The sequence below is a fragment of the Diceros bicornis genome, chromosome 6 (assembly GCF_020826845.1).
Source record: "Diceros bicornis minor isolate mBicDic1 chromosome 6, mDicBic1.mat.cur, whole genome shotgun sequence".
Classification (NCBI taxonomy): domain Eukaryota; kingdom Metazoa; phylum Chordata; class Mammalia; order Perissodactyla; family Rhinocerotidae; genus Diceros; species Diceros bicornis.
Window position 1 is genome coordinate 35,497,333 of NC_080745.1, and position 21,510 is coordinate 35,518,842.

General features: G+C 54.9%; 1 protein-coding gene across 4 annotated transcripts in view; it reads right to left on the reverse strand.

Moving 5' to 3' along the window:
• Positions 1-253: 253 nt before the first annotated feature.
• ADAMTS14 (ADAM metallopeptidase with thrombospondin type 1 motif 14) overlaps positions 254-21,510 on the reverse strand; it is a 79,565-nt gene continuing 58,308 nt past the window's right edge. For 2 of the 4 annotated variants that reach the window (XM_058543253.1, XM_058543251.1), the window contains 11 exons: positions 20,542-20,717; positions 17,914-18,047; positions 17,410-17,533; positions 16,331-16,411; positions 12,249-12,412; positions 10,634-10,802; positions 10,060-10,192; positions 8,042-8,249; positions 4,963-5,092; positions 4,732-4,842; positions 254-2,373 (listed from right to left, as the gene is read on the reverse strand). In XM_058543253.1, the coding sequence (XP_058399236.1) occupies positions 1,880-2,373; positions 4,732-4,842; positions 4,963-5,092; positions 8,042-8,249; positions 10,060-10,192; positions 10,634-10,802; positions 12,249-12,412; positions 16,331-16,411; positions 17,410-17,533; positions 17,914-18,047; positions 20,542-20,717 (1,924 nt within the window). In that variant the 3' untranslated portion in view covers positions 254-1,879. The other 2 variants (XM_058543252.1, XM_058543254.1) reach the window with 2 other exon arrangements.

The following is a 21,510-nucleotide window of genomic DNA, read 5'->3' on the forward strand; positions in this document are numbered from 1 at the left end:
ACTTCCATCCTTTGGACCAAATTCTGGATGGTGACTTGCCCAAGGCCACATAGCTACTTAGTAGTGGAGCCGAAGTGCGACCCCCAGGCCCCCAGCTCTGTTCTTGCCTCTGCACCCTGAGCAGATGCTCAGAGGAGCCCCAGGGTGAGTGGGGCAGAGGCAGGGAGGCCGAGGGTCGAAGCTTCTTGTGGCTCCAGCCCCTCCCTGTCCACCCCCCACCCAGTCATCTTGCCCAGTCTGGTACGTTAGAGCTCTGGCTTCCTTGTCCCTTTCCTCTAAAACAGAAAAAGAAAAACACAACACAACATTTTGGGGGCCAAAACAAAACACCAAGGACAATGTTAATAAATACATAAAAGTTTAAAGATCTGGATCTCAAAGGCACAAGAGTTTACACCCCTTAACACAGGCAGGCTGGGTCTCACAGGAATGATTGTCTGTGCCCCAGCATCCCGGGGAAGGGGCGGCCAGCAGGTAGAGAGGGAACCCCCTTGAGGGCCTCTATTCTCCAGGGAGTTGTGGGCCAGGGTCCACTGCTCCTGTTCCTCTAGCCTGGCTCAGAACAGCCCCTTTGACCTGGCGAAGAAAGAACTGGCAAGCACCTCTATCACCTGCTGATGAGTCCGGGAGACCCTCTGCACAACTCGGAGGACCCCTGGGAGGGATCCTGGGAACCTGGGTGGCTTCCTGAGAGCCAGAAGGTCTAGGGAAGTTACCTGCCCCTGGAGGTAACACGGAGGGTGGCTGAGGCCCCAAGCGCTGTGGGTCAGCATCTCCTCCCCACACCAGTATGGGGCAGAGGTTCACATCCTGCCCTGGGGCACTTGGCCTGGGTGGCCCTTGTCATTCCCAGGACCCGGCTATGAGTAGACGCTGGTTCTCAGCTCTGGGGCCTGACCACCAGCACCACAAACCTCTGGCCCAGCTTGAGCCAGGTGGGAGAAGACCCCTGACTCCAGCAGGAGTGGTCTTTGGCAGAAGGCAATGATTGACAGGGCGGAGCCTGAGAACACACATCTCCTTTGTGTCCCACCAAGTCCCCTTTGCACCCCAGAGTGATAACCAAAGTTACCATTCCTGGTCCAGCCAGGGGTCTAGCACCAGTTGGGAAATCCCTGGATGATGAGGACACACCTTCCAGAGAGTCCAGAGCCCCCTTCTTGGGTGGGCTGGGGTGAGGTGAGGAGGCTCGCCTGTAACCTGGAGGCCCCAGAAGGAACAGGAAGTGCCATCTCCAGGAGCAGAGGTGGCCACCAACACTGCCCTCCAGCCAGCAAAGGCAAGCTGGACTCTACCCCTTGGTCTCGGCCAGAGGAGCTGTGTGCTGTCCTTACGAAGAGTTGGGCCTGAGATGAACTTGCCTCCCACCCGCCCCACCCCTGCAGCCAGAGCCTCATGACCACATTCCCCCCCAGACCCTTCCTCTCAGGCTGCCCTGTGAGTGCTCCCTTACCTTCCCCAGCCCCGCGCTGCCTCTCTGGGCAGAGAGGCCAGATAGACAGGGCCGCCACAGGGGTCCCCCCAGGTTCTGACAAAGGCAGGCAGCCAGACGGATCCAGTGTGAGGCCCAGTGGCTGTGAGGAGGGGGCGCTGGCTGGCCCTCGGTCCGGGCAGAGAGACAGACAGCAGCCCCTGAGAGGTTCGATCCAGTCACCTGGGCTCCTCGCTGAGGTATCTCTGGTTAGGACTTTCCCTGATCTTTTTCTTCCTCGCACACCCGCTTCACGGGGTGAAAGTGTCACAGCCCCAGACTAGAACAAAAAAGCAAATAATTTAAAAGGAAGTCTGTGCTTGCCCTACCCGCATGTGTCCTGTGAGCAGGGGTCTCCAGGCAGCACACCGAGCGTAAACCTGACTGGTGCGGTGGGGGAGGCGCGGCTCACGTCACCGGGGAGGTGGCAGGAAGGCTGGTGCCTGGGGGCTTCGGCTCTTCCCTGAGCTGCCCTTTATTTTCGGAGGCTGGCAGAGGCGCCCCAGTCCAGCCCCAAGACAGTCCCCAGGGGGTGCTTGGGGAAGTGCCCCAGAAGGCTCTAGGGCTCAGTTTCTGGGGAGCAAAGGGGCGCTGGGTCACCAGGGAGCTTGTGCCCAGAGGTCCTGGGAGCTGTGTGGGTCGGTCACGCTGACGGTCGTCTGATCCCGCTGGTCCCACAGTGGGCTCCACAGCATCTGGAGGGGCCTTGGATCCTGGTAAGGGGCTCCCAGAAGTGGAGACAGGTGATGGTAAGGCCAGGCTGGGGTCCGGGCTCACGTCAGGGCCTGAGGCCTTCTTGGTACAGGACTCACAGCACAGCCGGTGGTAGCCGGGGATGGAGCAGTAGCGACGGAGCGCTTCCGTCTGGCAGAAGATGGACCTGTCCCCCACGCAGGGCTCCGCTGCACACACAGCACAAGGACCGATGCCGGGAGGACACCCATCAGCAGGGGGCCATGGGGACACAGGCCCCACCTCCCACTCAGCCCACCAACTGCTGGCCCTCCATCTCCTGCCCTGGCTGACTTGCTATAAAGCTTTTTCTCAGAGGGGGCCACAGGGCTGCACAAGAGGAGAGACTGTCCTGAGTGAGAGCCCTTACCATACAGACAAGGAACTAAAATCCCCTAGAGCAGTGGTTCTCAAAGTGGGGTCCCCACACATGCAGCAGCAGCAGCAGCTGGAAGCTTGTTGGAAATGCCAGTTCTCGGGCCCCATCCAGACCTACTGAATCAGAAACTCTCGGGTGGGGCCCAGCTCTGCGTTTTAACAAAAGCTTCAAGGTGATCGCAACACACGAAAAAATCTGAGAACCACGGCCCTACAGCATTAGTCGTCAGACCTGGCTGCAAAGTGGAATCACCTGGGAGCTTTGCAAATAGCTGCAGCCTCCCTCCCATACCCAGGGAGACCGGACAGTCTGGGTGTGGGCTGGGCACTGGGTGATCCTAACCTACAGCAAAGCCTAGGAACCCTCAGTCCTCCCAATCAACCCAAAGGAGTCTGATCCACTGCGGCCAGGGCCAGGCAAGTGCCCGGGGAACTCACACCTGTGACAAGTAGATTACACAGCCTGCCACCAGTCAGCACACATTTGGAACATTAAGCCCTCCACCAATAAATCTGGAATCAAGCAGATCTAGGTTCCAATCAAGGCTCTACCACTTAAAAGCTATAAGACTTGGGCACGTTGCTTAACCTCTCCAACCCTCAGTTTCTTCTCCTGTAAAATAGGGATAATGCTGACATTTACCAGTGAATAATAACGTTATAATTATAAATAACATTTATAAAGTTCCTGGCATAGAGGGGTGCTCACTATACTAGTTTCAGTTGCTTTGGTTGAAATATCATCTAAAAATGTTTTTGTGTTTCTGTGGTAACTCCAGATACATCTCTCCAGACAATGTGAAGGCAGGAGCTTTGCTTTTCTACTAATTTTTGCCAGAGAGAGGGAGAGAGTAAAAGGGGAGGCTGGCGGTGGGGAGATGAGAGGGTGGAGCATGCATGCCCTCAGGTGGGTGGGTGGGGCTGGTTTAGGGGAACAGGAGAGATTAGACAAAAATAGAAAGCCAGTGGCCTCTAGATGGCGCCAGAATTCTAGGACCAGAATCAGAGCCCCATCCTTTACTCCCAGGAGGAAAAGGGAAGGAAAACCAGGCCCTTGCACAGCCTGAGCCTCAGCACAGGAGCAGAACAGCAAGGCTGGAGCCAGAATATCCTCTGAGGACATCTAATCAGACTCCTTGAGGTCGCTGCACTCAGAGAGGTTCAGGGATTTGCACAAGGTCACACAGCCAATTGGTCCTCTAACTAGGAGTTAGTCTGTGATCTTTCTGCTACTCATCTTGTCAGACCCTGGTCCTTGGGAAGGTGAGGAAGGGAAAGACAGAAGGAACCTACGAAAGGAGCATAGAACACAGAGCTGGTACATAACAGGTGTTCAGTCAATATTTAATAATGGATGGATGGATAGATGGGTGGGTGGGTAGATGGATGGATGGGTGGATGGATAGGTGGGTGGATAGGTGGATGGATAGGTGGGTGGAGGATGGACAGATGGATAGATGGATCAGATGGGTTGATGGGTGGATGGATGGACAGATGGCTAGACAGATGGGTAGATGGATGGATGGACAGATGGATGGGTGGATGAATGGATGGAAAGGTGGGAGGATGAACTGCTGGGCCCCTGATCATGAGGCAGAGAGAAATTACTACTACTATTTTTACTGTTGTGAGCCGACAGCTAGGCAGGAGTGCATGTATTATCTCACTGAATTCTCTCACCAGCCCTACGAAGACAGCTCAGATATACAACTGTTTATCCAAAAATCTTGGAACCAGATATGATTCATAATTCAGAAATTTGAGGTTAGAAAAGTAATATTAGGTGTATTCGTATTATATAACATCCTCAGTGGAGGCTGGGATGTCACCTTGTAACCAAATATGGCAATGTTTCTGTAGCCAAAGAATAACTGATCTCTTGTTGGTTCAGGTCAGATTTTGCTGCCAAATGAGTCTGCACCCAATTTAGGGAAACACTTGCAGCTTTCAACATTTTGGAACTGCAGATAAGGGACTGTGGACCAATACCAGTACCATCCCCACCTCACAGCCGAGGAGCCTGAGGCTCCAGGGGGCTAAGGTCACAGGGACAGCCTGGAAGCTGGGTCTGCTCCACTGCCTGGCCCGTGTTTGTGACACAGAGACCACTGCAAGTTTGGGGAGGGGGTGGGGTTCAGAGATATACTCACTTGATGATATCTTGTTAACGGGAGGTAGAGACCCAGATTGTGGCACCCATTGCCCCTCTGGGGTCACAAGGTCCCGGACGTCAGCCCTCACTGTGGAGTTCTGCAGATTTCCTGTGATGGGGAGAAGCAGCGCTAGCATTTGGGATTTCCAGGCGGCCAGGATGGAAGTCGGGCTGGGTCTCGGGTCCAGTCCAGAGGAGCTGGGCCCGCCCCCCACCCTGTCTGGCTCACCTCCACAGGCGGGCAGGCTGCAGATCTGGATGGTGTCCGGCTTGTCCCCCTCGCACTGCCTGAGACTGTTGGCGTTGGTCCGGCACACCACCTGCCGCTGCTGGATGCCCTCTCCACACGTGGCGGAGCACTGCCGCGGGAGGGCCAGGCCAGGCCACGGCGGCCAGGGAGGGGAGGTGGAGAGACAGAGGATGGGGGCAGTGAGCTGCAAAGTCCAGCCAGTGTCCAGGACAGAAAGGGTACAGAGGAGGGTGCCAAGTCTCTACTTGACCAGAGAGACATGCAAGGACTGCTCTGCTCTAAATGGCCTCACCAGGACAGCACACCAACTGTCAAGCAGTCCTGTGCCAGGTGGTGAATAGCCGCTGCCCTGAGCTTAGAACCGCATGGACCTTTCCATCATCTGAACAGTTCACCCTGGCTCAGGAGGGGACCTCCAGGACCCCATTCCAGCACTGCGGCCTGTGTCCCCTGTGTCTGGTCTGTGCCTGGGTCCTTAAACATTTTGTGTATCACCCTGGCACACTCCCCTGTTGCGTCCACCACCCTGAGGGACCTGGGGCAGGTCCATTCACCTGATGATATCTTGTTAGTGAGATGTAGGGACCCAGATTGCGACTCCTGCTAAACTGAGAGAGCTGGGTGACAGGTCGCCATGGACCCTCCTAGCTCTGACTTTCAATGATTTTGTGACTCAGTTTACCAAAACTCAGCTTGCAGAGGTATGCCTTCTTCCTTGAGAGGGAAAGGCGTGAGTGCAAGGAGCAGAAGGTAAACAGTCTGCAAGGGCTGCCACACACATCGTCCCCTGGACCTCACATACTCTGATAAATGGGTGGCGGGGGCGGGGGGATCCCGGGAGAGCAAGGCTGCCCAATGGGACCAAGTCGCCGGGTTTTGTAGGCACTGACCACAGCCTCTTCTGCGGGACAGGGAAGAACTTGCAGAGGTCCACTTCTCAGACTGGGGCGTGCGACGACCCGAGGGAGACACAAGGGTCATGGGCCACACAGAACCACAGGACAAAGATGGCTCACTGTCCCAGGACAAATAATTACAAACAGCAATAGCTGCTGAGTGCTTTGTCAGTCTTACAGGGGCCACCAGCTTCCACCATCTGTCACCTCTGTTAGTTTTATCCAAGGGGTCCTTTGTGGACCAGCAATCTTTCTGTTTTATATTAAAACAAATAAATCTATATATTATGGAGAAGAATATAAAATCTGTATGAGTTGTGTGGGGATTTTTGATTATTTAAAAATACTCTTTATTATGCAATATTTCAAGCACACAGAAAAGTATCGAGAAAGTTGATCACAGTCATTACGCTCCAACACCAACACCAGAGTTAATAAATCAGCATTCTGGCATATTTTCAAATACTGTGTTGTGCTTTTGAAAGGTTAAGTAAATGGTATCCCATAGGAAGAGCTTCTTTCTTCATACTTTAATTTTTTCTCACCTATTTTTCTAAGGTTTATCTATATTGATAAGTACAGTTCAAGCTTATTCATTTTTCTTGCTGTATAGTATTTTATTGTATGGACCACGGTTTTTTGGTCCGATCTCCTATAGATGGAGATTTAGGATATTTCTTGATATTTTGCTGTTACAATAAACAGCATTGTGCTTATCTCCGTGATCAAATGAGGTTTTTAAAATTGTAGTAAAATATACATATCATAAAATTTTAACCGTTTCTTTTTTTTTAAAGTATTTTGCCTTTGTTTTTGTTTGTTTGTTTTTAATTTTATTTATTTATTTTTCCCCCAAAGCCCCAGTAGATAGTTGAATGTCATAGTTGCACATCCTTCTAGTTGCTGTATGTGGGCCGCCAGCAGCGGAGCGCGCGCACTTAACCACTATGCCACCGGGCTGGCCCTAACCGTTTCTAAGTGTACAGTTCAGCGGCATTCAGTACATTCACACTGCTGTGCCGCCGTCACCACCGCCCACCTCCAGCACTTTTTCTTCTTCCCAAACTGACACTCTGTCCCCATTAAACACTAACTCCTCATTCCCCCTCCCCCAGACCCAGGCACCCAGCCTTCTACTTTCTGTCTCTGAATCTGACTGTTCTGGGCACCTCATATAAGTGGAATCATGCAGCATGTGTCATTTTGTGTCTGGCTTATTTCACTTAGCATAACGTCTTCAAGGTTCATATTAAATGAAATTTTAAGAGAGAACCCAAGACATCAAAAAACTGCCCTGTGGCCACTTCCAGGGCCATGAGCACCTGGACTACTCCACAGTTGCCTCACTGTTTCTCTTGCTCTACCCTGGCCTCCCAACAATGAACTTTCCACAGAGCTGCCAGAGGGACCTTTACACCAGAAATCAGAGCTTGCGACACCCACGACACCCACGTTAAAACCCTTCAACAGTTTCCCATTCACATTCCTCCTCCTCACAATGCCTTGGGGCACTTGACCCCTGCCCGCCTCTCCAAGGTCATCCTGTAGCCCCTGTCCCTCCCATTAAGCTCCAGTCCCATTGTCTTTTTAGTTTCTGGAACAAAGCAAAGTTGTTCCTGCCTCAGGGTCTTCCTGCGGCCCATCCCTCAGGTCTCAGTTCAAATGTCACCTCCCCAGAGAGGCCCTCCCTGATACACTACCCCGTTTACTCCGCACAGCTCCAGCCGCAATCTGTAAAGGCTTTCATTATCGGTTACTTGTCTCGTATGACTCCCGCCCTGGACTGTAGGTTCCACAAGGACAAGAATCACAAGATCTGTCTGGTTGATGCTGGATTCCAGGCATTCCTGGTACAGAGTGCCTGGCCCGTAGTTGGGAATCAGGAAATATTTCCTGAATGCAAGAATGTGCTTCAATTTGCTCATCCATACACAGGGAGATCAGCCCATGCCTCCTAGCCCTGAGTGAAGGTCAAAGCAGATAGATAGCAGATAGAACGAATATAAAGGCCTAGCCCAGAACCATGGCCAGCATACGTGGGCTCTGCCTGCAGGGAGCACCAGATCTCTCCACAGCTCCTCCATCCAGACCGACCTCTCCCCTGACTCCCTAGAGACGGTACCTGTAGGCCCAGCCCCTCCCACCCTCTAAGGACAACTCACCTGGGACCAGGCTCCCATCCGCCACTGGGCTGGACAGGGCACGCGGAAGCAGGGCCGCCGGGCCTCGGGCCGGTCCCTGGAGCAGGCCTTGGCTGGCACGGCCTTGTGGGTACCGTTGGAGAGGGGCAGCAGGCACTGCACCCCCCGGGTCTGTACCCCCAGCTTCCCACAGCTCCGGCTGCAGGCGCCCCACTCCTCTGTCACCCACCTGAAGACAGACGGGGGAAGGTGGAGGGAGGTGGGGCCATGGGGACAATGCCTCCCAGGGTTGCTCCCACCCCTGAACCTCCGCAGGAGCCAGAGAGTGGGTTTGGGCTTCAGAATGCTTGGGGGCCAAGACAACCATCCACCTGGCTCTGCCTGGCTGTGTGGCCTTAGGGAAGTCACTTATTCTCTCCTCGGTTTTCTCATCTGAAGAATGGGTATAATGCACATTTAAATCCTGGCACCTTGCGTGTCCTTGGGCAAGCTATTAACCCCTCTAAGCCTCAGTGGCCCCACCTTTACATCAGGACTCCTTCAACACCTCATAAATATTTGAGGGTCTACCGTGTGCAGGCCCTGTCCCAGGTGCTGAGAGGCAGCAGTGCACAAAACAGATGAAAATCACAGCCCTTATAGCAGAACCCCCTCCCCTGGGGCTCTTGGGAAAATTAAAAGACTTGTATACGTAAAGCACATGGCAGAGTGCATGGCATGCAGTAGGCATGTAACAAATGCAGCCGCTATTACTATCACCATCAGCGCCTGCAGAGCATCGGCACTGGTCAGCTAAGCTGGTGGTCTCCAAGTGTCTTTTAGCCACAGAGGAACCTCCAACAGCATCTTAAGCAGACGCCCCTGGGTGAGTTAGACAAAAGCAAAACTGCTCTGGTGGGGTGCAGGGCGGGGCAGCCCCCAACTCCTACTCCCCTCTCAGTCTCCTGAGGCATCTTTTTAGTAACCCAGGGCTCCTTCAGCCAACCCCTTCCTTTAAAAAACAAAAACAAAAAACCCCTAAACTTCACCTGGCATTTTACAGAGGAGGAGACAAGCCAGGGTGAGGGGACCCCCCCGGATCACAGCAGAGGGAGTCCCGTGTGTTCTGTGATCACAGATGATTGTGGAGAAAGTGGCCTGGATCACAGTGTAGAGTAAGACGTGAAGGAGAACCACGGAGGGCTGAGGGGCTGGGCACAGGGACGCCACGGCGGGCTAGCGCTGGTCACCAGCTCACGCCCCGGCCCTGAGGTTCCCCCGGCCTGAGGGAGCAGAGCTGCTGTGGGTCAGTGAGAACCAGTCCAAACCCCCCAGATCCCAAGAGGACTCCTGGGGAGGCAGGGGTATGGACTTGGCTCTCTGAGGTTTCCTACTAGCCCGCTACCTGTGGCCCTGCCGGGGAGCCACCAGAGAAGCCTGGGGGCTGAGGAGGTGCTGGAGGTGCTGCCACGGGCTCAGAGGCCGGACATTGAATCCTCCACAAGTCACAGCTCTTCCCTCTCCCCGAAGCCCCCTCCAAATAACCCCAAGAACACGCCCTTGTGCTCCAAAGAGCCTGCATCCTCAGGCCAGGGAATCCCAATCTGCGGCTCGCAGGCCAGGCCCCATCCCTGGGCCCCACATGACTTGGCTGAGAGGAGCTAGCGGACAGTGTCCTGGCCTGGGGCCTGGAGCCTGGAAGCACTGAAATCCACTTCACCTCCATGAACCCCCCGGATCACTGAGGGAAAGCTGTGTCCCCAAACTGGGCCTCAGTTTCCGCATCTGTAAAAGAATGCCTGGAGAGGCAGAACAAAGGAAGCTTCCGGGAGTGGAAGTTGATCCAGAAACCCCAGAGGGGATGGGTGGGCAAGGAGGGCAGCGCTGGCCATGGCAGAGTCTGGCGGTGGCTGTTCTGTGCTCAGGGAGTCCTAGCTGCAGGGGCTGTGTGCCTGGAGGAAGAAGGCTGCGAGTCCCTCCTCCTGGGGCCGGGGCTGAGACAGGGTCTGCAACACCCCGGGCATGGGCTCAGGCCCCTCGTCCCTCCCCCCAGCACTCACGCAGGCGGGGCACACGGGTGCGGGTTGCAGCGCCGGCGGATGGGCTTGGGCCTCTTCCTGTGGTCGCACAGGTGCCGCTGTACCATGTGGTGGTCTCGGCGGCGCCGGCAGCCATATTTGGTAAACTGGATACCTGTAGGGAGGGCAGGCTGCTGTGGCCTGGTCCCGGCAGGCCTCTACTGCCCTGTCTGGGGCCTCAGGGATGGTGAGTTCTGGAGAGCCCAGAGGGCCAGTCCCACCTCCCTCTGAGCTTTTGCACCCCCTGCTGCCCAAGTCACTTTCTGAAGAAGCTTTCCTCAACCAGCCCACCTCAGGCGTGCCTGGTGTAGTGTGGGCGGGACATGGCTCGGGATGGCTGCCTCTCTGCATGGCTGGTGAGCCCTTACAGGGCACAAGCCCTGCCCCAGATCTGCTCTAGTACCCCCAGCCCCAACCCAAAGGCCCTGCCCAGAAAGGCACAAGGTGGGGACACACCAAGTAGGGACAATCTCAGCCCCCCGGCCACTCCCACTCCTCTCCGGAGAGGCCCTGGGCTGCCCCTACATGGCAGCTGGCTGGTCGGGCAGGCCAGTACCTCCTCCGCAGGCCTTGGTACAGGGGGCCCAGCTCTTAAGCGCCCACTCGTAGGTGTCCGTCTCCTCCAGGAGCACGTTGTTGCTCCCGATAAGGGGCAGCAGGTCCTCATGGATGATATACTTGTAGGCCAGGCTGCTGCGGGGGCCACCCTCAGCCAGGGGGAGCACCTGAGGGGAGACAGAGGGGTGGCACAGGACTGGGGAGCAGAGAAGCAAGGCCAGCACGGGGGCCGGTGAGGAGGGGGCAAAAGGAAGCATGTGGGCTCAGAAGCAGAACCTGTGAAAGCCAGGAGGGGACAGCAAAGAGTGGCCTGGAGAGGCCACTCAGACCAGCAGCCACGCGGCAGACTCCGGCTAAGCATCTACTGTGTCCCAGGCCTGAGGACAACTCTCGTTCCCATCGATGATTTTCCCTCCCACAGACCTAAGTTCTAACAAGGGCAGGAAACCACGTCTGTTGGTCTGTCCTGCTCATCAGAGCACCCACACTGCCTGACTCTAGAAGATGGTCTATAATAGAGACTCATCAGATATTTCCTCCCAGTCTGTTCAGGTTGTCTTCTCACTTTCTTGATAATATCTCTTGACGTACAAAAGTTTTCAGTTTCCATGAAGACCAATATGTCTATTTTTTCTTTTGTTGCTCATACTCTTGGTGTCATATCTAAGAATCCAAGGTCATGAGGTTTATCCCTCTATTTTCTCTAAGAGTTCTATGGTTTAGGTCCTATATTTAGGTTGTTGATCTATTTTGTGTTAATTTTTGCATATGATGTGAGGTAGGGATTCAACCTCATTCTTTTGCATGTGGCTATCCAGTTGTCCCCGCACCATTAGTTGAAGAGATTCTTCCTTCCCCAGTGAATGGTCTTGGCACCCTCATTGAAAATCAATTGGCCATAGGTGTGTGGGTGGTTAATAAACATAGAGTGAATAGAGAATACATGTTGGATTGAATTAATATGCCTACACCAACAGGTTTCAGACCCCTGTGCTCCAGGACCTCCCTGAGTAGTGAAGGTAGCACCAGGAACAAAGCCTGTGCAGGGTCTCCCTGCCACCAGCCAGTGCTGAGGGCACTGTGGACAGAGCCCCTCCTGCTCTGGTCTCCTGTTCATAAGCCCTGGCCTATGGTCTAGGAGAGGGGTTACGGGCAGAGGTGGGCCCCAACCAGGACAGCGGTCCCATCCCCCTCTCAGGAGGCTGGCAGTGCCAGATGGCACCCCTGGGTCAGTTGCCCTGTAGGCCGCAGGAAGCCACTCCCAGACTCATTTGTCAGCAATGCCATAATGCATGCAGACACCGGGTGACGCCGAGATGACAAGGGAACTAACCCAGGTCCTTCGAGGCCCTATTTCTGACCCTGCATTAGGGAGAACAGACTCCTGTGTGTGGTGTCTCTTGTCTGACAATCATCTCTTTCTCCCCCCTCACTTGCCATCCTGCCAGCCTTTAAGCACAGAGGGCACTGTGACCTTGCCAGGCTCCTGAAGACACTGGAGCAGGAGGATTTCCACCAGGCCTGTGCTGGCGCAGCAGCGGAGAGAGTGAGTAAGGGAACTGGGCTGGGACAGGGAGGGGGGTAGGCAGGGTCCACCGTGCAGGTGGGCTCACCAGGACGGCGATGGCTTCGGGCAGGGGCCCGCTGGTCTTGAGGCTCTCCTTGGCATCCTCCACCGCATACTCCCACTCCAGGCCCATTGCCGTGAAGGTCTGGCTCGTGGCTTCCTTGCCCTTGGGGTTGAGGATGAAGCTGCCTGTGACGTGGTTCTTCACCGCTGGCCATGGGGAGAGGGTCACACAGATTCATGCCTCACAGGAGCACAAGCCAGACCTCCTCGCGGGCTTCAAGGCCTTCCCAGTGGGCCCCTCGGGGCTCCCTGTCTACCTGTCACTCTTTCCCACCCAGCCCTTCCCCAGTCAGACGGGTCACCACACTGCCCCGTACTCAGTGTCCTTGCCTCTGGACCCTGGTGCACACCATTCCTCCCACTCTCATTGTCTTCTCTTCTTTCTGCCTGACTAATCCCCACCTATATTTAAGGCTCAGCACAATTCTCTCCTCCTCCAGGAAGCCTTCTTTGATTGCCCAGTCCTCAGGGATTTGCCCTACCTAAAACTTCTACAGCAGAGTACAGAGGATAAGAGAACAGGCTCTGGATTCAGATTGATTTGGGGAAGTTACTTAGCCTCCCTGTGCTGCCTCAGTTCCACCATCTGTAAAATGGGAATGATAATCATACTGAGCTTATAGGTGCTGCGCCATGAGGATCATCGCAGTACCCTACCTCCGCCTGCCCTGCCGTGGGGCTCCTGGGACAGGTAAAGGAGTTTATAAACATACAGAACTAGGCAGGGTGCAGGGCATGCAGTTGGCACTTAATCAACGGTAGGCACTATCACTGTCCTCGGAACAGTGCCTGACTTGAGCACTGTTGTGATACAGATGTCCTGTCTCTCTCACAGCCTGTCAGCATGTCTCCTCCACCTCGGCGTCCTTGGCCCAACACAGAGCCTGGCAGGGAGTGGGAATTCTTAAAATGTCTACAAACGTCTACCCCTTAAAGTCCCAGCCAGCGAGTAACTCACAACCTGTAACTGAAAGGCCCCAAGCGGGAGGCGTGTAGGTGCAGGCACCCCGGCAAAGGCCCCGCGTGGCGGCCTCGCCTGCCCTGGAAGCAGCAGGGGCTGGGGAAGGGCTGCAGCCTGCAACGCGAGCCGCTTACCCAGGTGGGGAGGAGGGCAAAGGCTCCCCTGGGCCTGGGAGCTGAGCCCTGGGTGTCCCTCCACCCTTGGGTGCAGATTAAAACAATCAAGTGCCATTGTCACAGAACAGCTGATGACCCAGAGTACGAACCACGTGCTGGTCACTCTGCTAACCGCCTCGGTGGGGTCCTCACACACCCTGAGCTTGGTTCTGTTATCCAGGTGGGGCATCAGAGGCTCCGAGAGGGGCAACGATTTGTCCTGGACACACAGTCGACTGGGGATGGACCGGCCTCCCTGATGAGCAGGAGGAGGAGGGGAGCCTCGCCCTGCACAGGAGAGGTGCCCCCTCATCTCTGACCTCTCTCAGCCCCTAGAGTCTCCGACCCTCTAGGCTAGAGCTGGGCAGCTCCTCGGCTGGCCTGGCCTCAAACCTTCCCAACTGCCCTTGTCTACTCCCCTACCTCACAGCAGCCGCCATCCCTGGCCCCTGGCTGTACACCCCTCGTTCCAGGGCGTGGTGGGCTGGACTCAGCATGGACTCTACCATCCAGGCCTCGCTCTGAGTCCTGGCCCTCCCACTGACATGCTCTGTACCTTGAGCAACTGTCTTAACTTTTCGGAGCCTCAGTTTTCTCAACTGCAAAATGGGATAACAAGAGCCTTCATGGATTGTCATGAGGCTTAGACGAGATAATGTATGAAAAGTGCCAGCTCAAGGCCCAGCACATGGTAGATATGAACAGCGTAACTTCTCTTCCTTTTAAAAAGCCGGTGTCCCCAAATTCCAGGAGAGTCTAACGAGTTAGGACAGGGCCTTGGCCTTCACTGCAGGCTGCCACCTGTCCTGGGCTTCTCCAGAGAGCGCATACCCATCAGGCACACACACCCCTACACGTGCACACACGCATAAAGGCATACCCACACACGTGCACACACAGTCACATACACACTCACACACAGCTGCACATTTTTACTGAGGGCCCAGCATGTACCTCACACACGTGTAATCGCACACCCTGTGCCAGGTTCCACTCTCCTCCCCGTCCAGGCTCCTGCGGAGCTCTAATCCTTCAAGGAACTCACCCACACACACAGCTGAGTGTGCCCGCACTGAGCCTGTCCCCGGGGCTAGGGCCTCTGCCCTGAGCCCCGTGGACGCCGATTCTCATTCCCTCCCTCCGGAGGACCCCCTCTACTTGTGGAGACGGGGCTAGAAGGGGCTGCTGATCTTGTGGAATCTCCGTAGGGGTGCAGTAGGAGGAGTGTCTATAAGCTCCACCCTCTTCTTGGAGTAAGTGACCCTTCTCTCCTGTTCCGGGGGCACAATTCCCCAGAGCCAGCCAGGCAAGTAGGCAGGGAGGTGGCCAAGCCAAAGCCCTTTAAACTCATGCTCCCCGTGAAGAGTGGTGTGGCTGGCGAGGGCACGGGGCAGGAGGCAGAAGACCGGGGCCCAGATGGGCTCACCCCATGGGTGAATCAGGGCACACGAGGGCCCATCATCCACTTGGGGCCTCAGTCTCCCCTTGTGCCTACTGCCTATTTGGACTACACCGTCTCAGGTGCCTCTTCCAGAGCAGAAGGTTAGGAACCCATTACAGCTGTGCTAATGTAGATATCCTCTCCAGCGGGGTGGTTCTCCAGGAGACTTTAAAAAAACGTTTGTATTATTTTAATGATAATCAAGAATATGAGGATCAGCATTTTTGTTATATCTGAGATTGCCCAGAGATGCTATGTTTTGTGTTTCTGTTTATGATGAGTGGGTACCAAGCAATGTGACTTGGGGGCATAATAGGTAAGAGGGGCCTCTGTGACATGCCAAGGCTGGTGACACTGTAGCCCATGCGCCCTCCGTAAGGGGTCTGAACACAGACAAGTGTGGCAGAACCCAGCCACTGCCCAAAGTGCAGGCAGCAGCCTGCTGCCCACCCGCCTGCCAGGACCCTGCTCCAAACCATGTTTATGTGTTTTAAATTCAGATATAATTCACATACCATACAATTCAGGCTTTTAAAGTGTGCAATTCAGTGATTTTTAGCATATTCACAAGGTTGTGCAATCATCAGTACTATCTAATTCCAGAACATTTTCATCACCCCAAAAAGAAAGCTGACAGCCATTAGCAGTCACTCCCCATTCCTCCTCCCCCCAGCCTCTGACAACCACTGACCTACTGTCTGTCTCCATGGATTTGCCTATTCCGGACATGTTCATTTTATGACTGCCAATTTAGTTTCAGCAAAAACAGAACAAAGCAAACAAACAAAAAATCTCTCCCATTATATTAACGCTCTTAATTTGAATTTCACTGATTTATTTTGGGGCTCTAATTTTCAATCTGTCTCAGCTGTATAGTTGGGTAACTGTTTTAAGCATAATGAGCAGGCATCGAGTTTAGCGACAATGTGCTTAAGTCTGGCTATAATGAGATTAACTGAAGGGTCCATGTGGTCGACTGTTTCCTCGTATTCCTGTACACAGGCCCCTCTGCACTGTGACTCTATTCTCCATCAAGAGAGTCTGTTTCCACCCCCGGAGTCTGGCCTTGGCCATGAGACTTGCTTGAGCCATTATGGGACATTAGAAAGCATGACACAAGCAGAGACTTGAAAATGCTTGCACACTGGGGCTGCCCGCTCTTGCCACTCCTGGGACCATGTGACAGACATCACATGAATAATCCTGGGCTAGCCTGCTGGCCCTGTCACCCCCATGACCCCAGCTGACAGCGGTACCAACCAGCTCCCAAGGGACCCACCAGCTGACTGCACGTGCATGAGCGAGTCCAGGCAATTGAGCAGAAGCAGCACCCTGCAGAGCCCAGCCCGAACTGTCGACCCACAGAAAAATAAAATAAGGAGAGGTTCCCTGCCATTATTCAAGTTTGTGAAATCTCCCCTCATTAGAACCTCTCCTCTGCCCTCCCAGCTCCCCCAAACCTGAGGGCAGGTCTCAGGTTGCCCCTCGCCTGGCACCCCAGCACTCACCAATGCGGGGCGGGGCCTTCTCCAGCTCCTCGATCTGGATGTGCCTGGCACCCGCTGGGATCTGGACCAGTTTGAGAGTTCCTGCCACAGAGGAGGACCCAGAAACGCAGTGAGCATCCTCAGCTGGTGGCCCCAATGCCCATCATTCCCCAGGACACCCCCCCACAGGTACCCAGGAACCTCAGTTTCCTCATCTGTAAAATAGGGATGGGCCCTTCTCCAAAAGGTGCTGCGAAGACCAAATGAGATACTATAGCTCAAAATGCTCTGTAAACTCTACGGGGCTCTGTGTGTGTTAGTGGCTATTGTTGCCCACTTTCTCGACCCTCCTCTTCTCTCCTGATTTTTCCTCCCCTCTTTCTTCTCACACCTTAAGCCACTGTAGGATTTGGATGAAACAGGCCAGGAAGATCCAGCATGGCTGCCCTGGGCCTCCCGGCCCCCTCAATCCAAGGCCTGGAAACAAATCTTCCTCAGAGCCACCAACCTTCCCCACAAGGAGAGGTGAGGCAAAGCTGTAACATTCCCAAAGGGGAAATGGATCTAGTCCATAGTAAAATGTAAAGGACTAATATCTGGCCCTTTTCAACAGCAAGTGTGGCCAGACTGGAGGTAGAGAGGGAAGTCAAGGAACTCAGAGTTACCAGGAGTTCAAAGTAGAAGGCACCGTAGGTTTTAACACAGGTGAGAAAGGAGAGAGGGAAAGAAAACCAGCAGTCCAGCCTGGGCCACATCTTCAGACCTATCTGACCCCTCACTTCCATCGACAGCCCCAGGGCCAAAGAGATAGCCAAGCTCCTATCACAACACATCACCTAGCAGAAAAATGCTTCTGAGCTCCTGGGCCCCAGTGTAGGCAGCAGCGTGCCTGGCAGGTGAGGTGGCCAGCTGTAGCTCCCAGCTCACCAGCCTGGGAAGGTCTGGAGACAGGCTCCAGGGCCCCTCCTCCCCGCCCTGAACCATGGCCCGGCTCAAGGAGGGAGAGCCCGCCTGAGGGACGGCTCAGGCTCTAGGGACCCTGGCTGGGGAACCCCAGAACCCCAGCCCCTCGGGTCGAGCCCCAGCCCCAGCCTGCTCACCTGCCTGCTTGGAGGCCTTCCCCAGCGTCCCCTTCACAGTCCTGCAGTGAGAGTTGTCGCCGCCACAGACCCCGCACTTGTCGTCTGCCTTCATGGACCCCACCTCCTTGTCACAGCCGACGGGCTGAGGCCAGGGGTGGGGTCAGCGGGAGAAGGCTCCCACATCCCCATCACCACCCCCAGGCGGCAGCCCCTGGCTCCCTCCTGGGTCCCCAGGCTCCAGACATGAGAGGACTCTGGACCAAGAGGCATTCCTAGACGGGGCTCTGCTACAAATTTGCCATGTGACATGGGCAAGGTCTTAAACCTGGCCCACTCCTCTCCTCTCGAATGCGGCTGGCCATAACTCTCTTCCAGCATCCCAGGGTTATGTTGAGGACCAAGGGGTGACATGGGGAAGGTGAGGCACTGCTTGTCCCCAGGGAGCAGAAGGAAGGAGAGGTGGTGCAGCCCTCCAGGCTCCAGGTGCCGGCAGAAGGTAGGCGGCCTGGAGTGGTCACCTACCACACACTCGCCACGGGCACAGATGCTGTATGGGTCCCGGTAGCTGCAACGTGTCCCATCGTGGACCACCTGGTTCATGAAGACCACGTCCCCTGTGTCCTCCGACTGGCAGATTAGCTCACACTTCTGGGCGTCTGTGGGGAGAGGGACGACACTGAGCTCCCAGCTGGGCTTGGAGAAAGTGGGCTGGCCTAGGACAACAGCGCATGGCCCACAGAATGATGTCAGCTCATGGCCCACAGACTGAAGTCAGCGCATGGTCCACAGAATGACATCAGCACATGGCCCACAAAATGACATCAGCACACGGCCCACAGAATGACGTCAGCGCATGGCCCACAGAATGACGTCAGCACATGGCCCACAAAATGACATCAGCGCACGGCCCACAGAATGACGTCAGTGCATGGCCCAAGCAGGAAGCTCCAAGGGCCAGCTCTGGGCAGCGGAGGAGCACTGGGTATGGAGCTGAGGCTTAAAATCCCTGTTATGTCACTTACTTATTAGCCATGTAACCTTGGGCAAATTATCCGACCTCTCCAAGCCTCAGGTCCTTATTTATTATCCCTGATCAGTAAAATGCCACATCAGGTTGTTGAGAAAAATCAAATGATAAAATAATAAGCCAACACTTAGTGAATGCTTACTATGTGCCAGCTACTTCCAAAACCTTTACACACTCATGCCGTACAACTTTAAATGCTTTTTGTGAATTAACTCATTTAAACCTCCCAATACGCCAAGGAAGTAGGTTCTAGCACTACAGCGGAGGAAACTGAGGACCAGAGAAGTTAAAGAATTTGCTCAAGGCTACACAGCCACACAGTAAGCGGAAGAGTGGGGATTCTACCCAGGCTGTCTCGCCTGAGTCCTGCTCTGACCTCTATATACACTTCACCAGTCACACGTATGATGGGTTATGTTATCATGTTTGCAAACATCAGAAGGCTGAGTGAAAGGCACGCAGAACAGCGGTCTGTGTTTGAGTGTGTAAAGAGGAGCAGCAGTGAGGGAGGGTGGGGGTCTTTTCTAGTTCTAACAGTTAAAGGTTCTCTTCTCTGTCTGGGCTATCGATGTCCTGAAAAAGAGGCTCCAGAGAACATACAAACACTTGCTGTGTTTTTTAGAAAAGGGGAGGCTGGGGCTCAGCTAACTTCCTGGAATTTGTCTACAAGTCCTGGGAGAACCCAGAGTCCAGCCGCCCCATCGGCCTCCCGCCCTCCCCACCCCGGGCTGCGGTGGCTGGCTGGGTTCTGAAGGGATCAGCAGGGCTTTCGGAGCAAGCCGCTCCCTCAGCCACATTTCTCAAGAACCGTCTGGCTCCCTGCTCCTGGTCCCTGGGCTCCCGGGACACCTAGTGACATCCTGCCCCAGCACTCAGGACTCAAGTCCGGAGCCACAACATCCAATAGCACTTTGGATGGCACGCACAGGAGCCAGATTCCTGGTGGGACCTGGGCCAGGGGCCGAGGGATGGGGGGCTCCAACCCTCCCAAAGACAGGCAGGACCCTGACCAGTCTGCCCCAGGCAAGAGGGTCTCTGGGCAGCCGTGGAAGCCAGCCGACAGTGGCAAGGGGTGAGCTCCCCAGAGGGTGAGGAATCCAAGCAGAGGGAAGACACTCCCGGCCAGCATGTTCTGGAGGGGTCTGTGCACTGGCGGGCAATGGCCAGGCCTCCATGGTCCTTTCCAGCTTGAAGATTGTCATTCTAAATGTGAGCCAAAGAACTGAGGGGTCCTGCCATTGATACTTGGAACCAGGGCTACAAAGAGGCAGCCCTGGGCTGAGGGGAGGGAAGGCTGTTCTAATCGACACTGTCTGAGGCCGAGGGCTGCGTGGTAGGCGGGTGAGCATCCACCCGTGGAGGGACCATAGAGAGGCTGGCAGGGGAGGTGGAGCCAGAGGATGGTTAAGGGTCTTTCCATCCTAAAGGCTCTACGATGCCATGAATCCCAGCCCTTCACTGGCTTCTCTCTGCCCCTACGAGAGCCATCACTGGAAATGCTCCAAAACAGAAAGACACTAGCACTGGCTTGATCCCAAAATTCAGACCCTCTGTGTGAGTCCCGAGGCTGTGTCCATCCCAGGGCAGCCTGGAGGGGGTCAATATGAGGATCCCACAGACTCCCAACTGCCTGCCTTTCAAATCATTTGCATTAACCGCTGAAACAGTAACACAATCAGTAAAACCTCCAATCATGGCAGGTAAGAGGACTGGGCTTCTCAGGACAGTGGTCATGCAAAGCAAGGGGGCTGCACCCGTGCGATACCTTCCCTCAGGGAAGGCCAGGTCGAAAGGCACCAGCCCCAACAGCCAGCGCTGCAGCTGGCGACAACGGCACCTCCGGTCGAAGTGCCCCTTGCTCAAGACATTTTCCTTGCGTCTGCCAGAAAACAGTCATCATGAGTATCAAATCAGGGACGGCTTTGATGAGGAAGGTGGCCCCCTGAGGTACACAACACAAAGGCCTGCACAAAAGTATGTGGCACGGCTGCTGACTGCAATGTCCCTTTTGGTGCCCACACTGTCCCTACACCTTCACAGGCATGGGAGGCCCTGCCTGGGAAGACGCAGACCCAGCAGATGCCCAAGGATGTGGGGGTGGGAGGGGAGCAGGGCCTGCTCACCGTCGTCAGGCTCGTAGGGGACCCAGCTGTGCTTGGCGTTCTGGTGGATGTAGTAGGAGTTGCGCTTGGCACACTGCTGGGCCCGGAAGTCCTCGTGGGGCCCCGGACACTCCTCGCTGTTGCAGACCTGGTACTGGAACGTGGGCCCTGAGCACTGGCGGCCTCCGTAGGCTGGGCTGGGCAGACACAGAGACCCGGTGACCCTGCTGGCTGGGAAGCCTGGGGAGGGCCGGGCTCCCCACACTGCCACCAGGGGCAGCTCGGCCTTCTACAGTAGCATGAAAAGGGGCTCCACTAACTTATAAACTGGAGAGGACCCCCCACTGTGGGGCTGCTCAGCTCAGAGCCTTCTGGATCCCTCTTGCTCCTTCAGGCATATGCCACCTATTCCACTGGGGGGGTGCGTGTGTGTGTGTGCACACGTGCACACGCACATGTAAGTATGTGGTGGGGGAGAGGAGGGAAGAGATGGAGGAAGAAAGGGGGGAAGATGGGAATGACTAACCCTCTCCAACTGGGCTGGAAGGGAAATCAGCCTTATTCATCTTTGTATGTTCTTTCAGCCATTACACAGGGCCTGACATAGAGTAGGCACTCAATAAATGACTCAACTATTCCTATTTGCATTGGCTTCCACTTAATACCATCATAAACTAAGGAGTGGGAAAGAGACTTGGACCTGGAATCAGAAAGACCTGGCTGAATCTAACCCCAAGTCCCAACTGTGCGATGTGGGGCAAGTCACTTAGTCTTGCTGAGCCTTAATTTCCCCTTTAAAGTAGGGACCATAATACCTCTTATTTTACCTAATTTCCTGGTGCCTCTGTGAAGAATAAACAAGAAAAGCTATTTTAAAGCAATCTGTACTCTCTCCTCCATGAAATTAGAGGATTGGGTAAGATTATTGATACAAAGTATCCAAGTGCACGAGGTTACCTGTGCTCTGCTCAGAGGCGCAGCGAGGATTAC